The following is a 5,211-nucleotide window of genomic DNA, read 5'->3' as shown; positions in this document are numbered from 1 at the left end:
GGATTTAATTCTACCCTTATTATTTTGTACACCCTGTTAGTCACATGGCTGTTTTATTTTTAAAAATATAAAACACATGCCTGAAATTTTGCAGTGATTATGAAACACTCAAAGTGAAAGAAAGAGGGAATTTGTTGTATGATCAACACAAAGTCTCAAACTACCACATGCAAGCAAAAGATTTTAACAACTTCATTGCACAAAATATAAGCAACGCCAAGCTTTGATTTAATAGTCCATAAGAATTGATTGATTTGGAACTATTTGGGTTTAGTCAGAGAGGAATGATGGCAAATATTATTTTGGATGAAGCGTAATATGTACTCAACAACAAGAAGGAATGTGTGGTATACCTAACGAGTCACAATAGAGAAGCTAATCATTTAGATGCTATTCTAAGTTCATGATACAAGAAGGAAAACTTTGCAAATATTCAAAGGAAAAAAGATGTATTACAGTTCAAAGGTTGAGTTAGGTCTAACTACTCTTTATGGTTTTGACATAACTTTAATATATTTAAGAATAATTTGTTAATGTCCACTAAACAACCACTACTCTTAGCTAGATCCTGACTTGGTACCAAACTCTTTTTTTCCCCATCCTTTATTTTTTTTGTCTTTTTTTTCGTTGTTGTGTTATTGGTTGATGTTATAGTGTGTAGACTGAAAATGAGAAAGAGCCTGTGATGCTCACCTCTCAACGACCTTGGATAAGTATTTCTGAGCAACCATAGGAAGCTCTTAAAATTTTAATAAAAACTAGAGATAAAGAAGAGATCACAATTTATGATGCACGGGTGGAGATGCACGTATCCAATAATCCAAATTAAGAGAGTGTTTTGTTTCACTATTTTGTGGAGAAATGAGAGTGCAGATGTATATTCTTGGCACAAGTCACGTTGGCGCGGACTGATCAGCATTTCAAATACAGAGAAATAACAACATGTGTCCATGTCAAATGGTTTTATGTCATACTATTTCTCATTCTCATATCTCCAATGACAAGGAGAGCATGATGTTCGATATGGATCATAAAATTTCATGATTCGTCATATATAGTTCTCAAGGGATTAAAGTAGAAAATTTCGATATCGGTAACTCATTTAACTTGTGTCCTCTCAATCACATGTATACACATATTTGAATGTACTACTAAAGGCCTTCATTGTCACGCCCCGGGCCCGCGGGCCCATTGGCGCGTGCAAGCCGTGGGACCCATCAAGTATAACGTGCTATTTGGTTCAAATCACTACCAAAATCGACTAGCCGATGATACACTTGAGTATTTAGCTTCACTATATAAACATTTAAATATCTTATTCCTTCATGGATGTGGGACTATAACTTTGGGTCGGTGGGATGTCACATTCATATACACAAAATAAAAGTGTTATGCTCGTGCTTGCAAAGGTGTTTCTGATTTCTTAGGTTTCTTTTCTAGTTATGCTTGTACTTCTAAATTAAATTGCAGTGAATTCTTTTCTTTTTCATTTGTGTTTTAAGAAGAAAGTCATATGGGTGATTTATTATGGCTTCAAGATATAGGTACGACTTCCATATTGGAATAGGGAGGAACTAAAAATCACCTTGTTCCTTGACATGGCTCTACTTATAGTTGTTCTATCTTTTTTGTGTTTGCTATATATATACTTCACTTTTCTCATAAATATGTGCGTACAAATGATTTACACAATGATCTGTGATAGACAAAGGAACATGACATTACTCTTTAAGTTCTGTTTTGATGTTCTAAACAAAACACGTGAAATGGATAGTAGATTTCTTGACTTTGAAAATCAGAATTAAATAACCTGGAATTTGGATCCTCTCCACTACAAACAGGTAGTGGAGAGACCACTACTTTTTATTCCAACTGTTGATTATTTAGTAAGTGTTTGTGATATGATCTAAACCTAACATTCATCATACACCTATGTATTGCACTTTTTTTTTTGAGAGAAAAACAAGGGTTGATCCTTGTTCATTAAAATCAAAAGTATGTTTACAAAAGAAGGATACGAACTATATCCATAAAGATTAGTGGATAGAAAAAATAATTTCTCTTGCTAGGGATGTAGGACTTTATTCTTACAAACATCCATGAAGATGAAGAGAGGGCCTTGCCGTCATTCACCGTTGACATGGATATAAGTGAGAACCAAAGCCAGCCATACATTTGGACAGGAGAAATTAAATTTTCTATAGACTAATTTAAACTAACACTTGAACATCATAATGTTGATATGTACAAAAGACATTATAAAAGGCTAAGAGAAAACTGATATGACAAACTAAATACTGTTGCTCCGCAAGATTGGTCTTTCTTCTAAAACCGCTGCTAGCTTGAGTGCCTTCTTCCCTCTTCCAGAATCTGACTAGTCATGTAAATTAAAAATTGCTGAATTGATGATAGAAGTAGTAGAAAATAAAGAATTTTCAAAAATAGATTTATTTCTTGATGTCCATAAGCTCCAACACACTGCAGAGAAAATTGATCGCCATAAAACCCCATCAGAGTGACGAAGAGATTCAACAACCTTGAGGAGTTCATATAAAGATGTTGGCCATATGAAAGGGAGGTAAGAATCACAGAAATGTTTCCATACTGATTTGGTAAGACTGCATTCAAAAAACAAATAATCACAAGATTCAAAATGTATACCACATAGAATGCATGTAGAATCCCCTTGCCATCCTTTCTTTATAAGATTTTCTTTTGTATGCAACCTATTTTTGGATAAAAGCCATATGAAGAACTGGAATTTACTTGGCATGACTGGATTCCAAACAGTTTTATAATAAGCAGATAATATTCCTCTGGTGTTAAGGAAAGAATAATGGGATTTAATTGAGAAACTCCCATTGGATGTAAGAGACCAGGTGGGTATGTCAACATTGTTAGTAACAATGTGTAAGCCAATATGATTCATAAGATCAATCTTTGCATATGTTGAAGAATCAGAGATGCTTCTCTTAAGAAGAGGATGCCAGCGCCATATATGATTATGGAAAAAACCCTGAGAACGAATACTGACATTTGTAGACAGTGATAATTTATACAAAGTCGGATATATACTTGATAATGTGTTACTACCAGTCCATTTATCCTCCCAAAATCTAATTTTATCACCAGATCCAAGAGACCATTGCAGAAGATGAAGAAATAAATCTTTGATTGATATGATATCATTCCAAAACATAGAATATGAAGAACTGCAGGAAGTTGATTGCAACTGAGAATCTTTCCTGATATAAAGATGATGTAAGAAAGTTCCAATTAAGGAGTCTCTATCAAGACATTTCCATAACCATTTGGATAAGAGAGCATTATTAAAAAGTTTGAGGTCCTTCACACCCAATCCTCCCTCATATTTACTTAGACATACTGTCTTCCAATTTACTAAACACTTGAAAGGTTTAGAGATATTTTTGCCAGTCCATAGAAAATTCTTTCTAATTTTATCCACCTCTTTAATCACCCATGATGGTAATTTGTAGAAAGACATATAATATAATGGAATAGATGAAAGAACAGAGTTGAGCAAAACAAGTCTACCACCAAAGGATAAACATGAACTTTTCCAAGAAGCAAGTTTCCTATACATATTATCCAACATAGGTTGCCAATCAGATTTAGCTAATTTACCATACTTTAGAGGCAAACCTAAATATTTAATAGGAAGATAATCAAGCTTGCAATTCATTGAACTAGCTAGAACTTGTCCTCTATTATGTAATTTACCGAAGTAAATAAGAGAAGATTTGGAGAAATTAATACCCAACCATGAAATATCTTCAAAAATATATAAGATTGCCTTTAGGATGGATATGTCATTCTTGGTACTTCTGACAAAAAGAAGAGTATCGTCTGCAAATTGGAGGCTCCTAATTTGATTGAGAGGTTCCTTAATGCCAAGATTGGATAATAAACCCTCTTCCACATTATGTCTGATCATTTTGCACAAGACATCAGCAACAATATTAAAAAGCAAAGGAGATAAATGGTCTCCTTGTTTCAAGCCTCTTTTGCATTTGAAAGATTTAGAAGGGGATCCATTGATAAGAACAGCACAGCTTGATGTGGATATAATATTGTAGATCCATGAGCACCATCTTTGACCAAAACCTTGAACTTTCAGTAAATTAATAAGGAAGTTCCAGTTAATAGAATCAAAAGCTTTTGTAAAATCAATCTTAACCATGGCCACATCCTTCTTCCTCTTTGAACAAAAATGAATCAATTCATTTGCAACAGTTATTGAGTCAAGAGTTGATTTACCAGTTTGGAAAGCTGATTGTGTAGGAGCAACCAAGTCATTCATAAAAGGAGCTAATCTGTTAGTTGGAAAGCTGATTGTGTAGGAGCAACCAAGTCATTCATAAAAGGAGCTAATCTGTTAGATAAGATTTTTTTGAAGATTTTGAAGATGCAGTTAATAAGGCTAATTGGCCGAAAGTCTTTAACTAAGGGGTTTCCTTTAATTTTGGGGATAAGAGTGATTAGAACTCTATTCACCCTATGTAGAGATGAAGGATATTTAGAAAACCAATTCATGAGTTCAACAACATCATGATGCAAAAGGTCCCAGAAAGATTGGTAGAAGAGCAAAGAGAAACCATCAGGACCTGGGGATTTATTGGGGTTCATACTGAAAACTGAAGATTGGTAGAAGAGCAAAGAGAAACCATCAGGACCTGGGGATTTATTGGGGTTCATACTGAAAACTGCTTGCTTAACCTCTTCATCTGAAAAATCTGCATCTAGATCTAAGAGATTCTGATTTTTGGAAGGATACAAGAAATTCCAGTTGACTGTCATGTTACTATTGTTTTCTTGTCCAAAAAGATTGTGATAAAAGTCATAAAAAGCTTTAGAGATTTCCCCTTGGTCAGCAATTTCAGAACCCATGTGATTAATAGCAACAATGTGATTTGATCTCTTATGAATGGATGTTGTTCTATGGAAAAAGGATGTATTAGCATCACCTTCTTTCAACCATTGAATACGATTGTTCTATGGAAAAAGGATGTATTAGCATCACCTTCTTTCAACCATTGAATACGAGATCTTTGATGCCAATAAGATTCTTCTTCTTGGATGATAGATTTCAACCATTGAATACGAGATCTTTGATGCCAATAAGATTCTTCTTCTTGGATGATAGAAGCAAAAGAAACATGATAATCACTCATTAGATAATCGATGGTTATG

At 34.1% G+C, this 5,211-nt stretch overlaps 1 protein-coding gene across 1 annotated transcript in view; it reads right to left on the bottom strand.

Annotated features, from left to right (window-relative positions):
- The window catches only part of LOC109841906, a 9,601-nt gene extending 4,693 nt beyond the window's left edge, over positions 1-4,908 (bottom strand). The window contains exons 1-3 of the mRNA XM_020410828.1: positions 4,547-4,908; positions 2,662-4,349; positions 2,537-2,618 (exon numbers count right to left, since the gene is read on the bottom strand). Coding sequence (XP_020266417.1) covers positions 2,537-2,618; positions 2,662-4,349; positions 4,547-4,908 — 2,132 coding nt within the window. The remainder of the gene's footprint in view (positions 1-2,536; positions 2,619-2,661; positions 4,350-4,546) is intronic.

The sequence above is a fragment of the Asparagus officinalis genome, chromosome 5 (genome assembly GCF_001876935.1).
Source record: "Asparagus officinalis chromosome 5, Aspof.V1, whole genome shotgun sequence".
Classification (NCBI taxonomy): domain Eukaryota; kingdom Viridiplantae; phylum Streptophyta; class Magnoliopsida; order Asparagales; family Asparagaceae; genus Asparagus; species Asparagus officinalis.
Note: the sequence above shows the minus strand (reverse complement) of the source record. Positions and strands in the feature narration are given on the sequence as shown.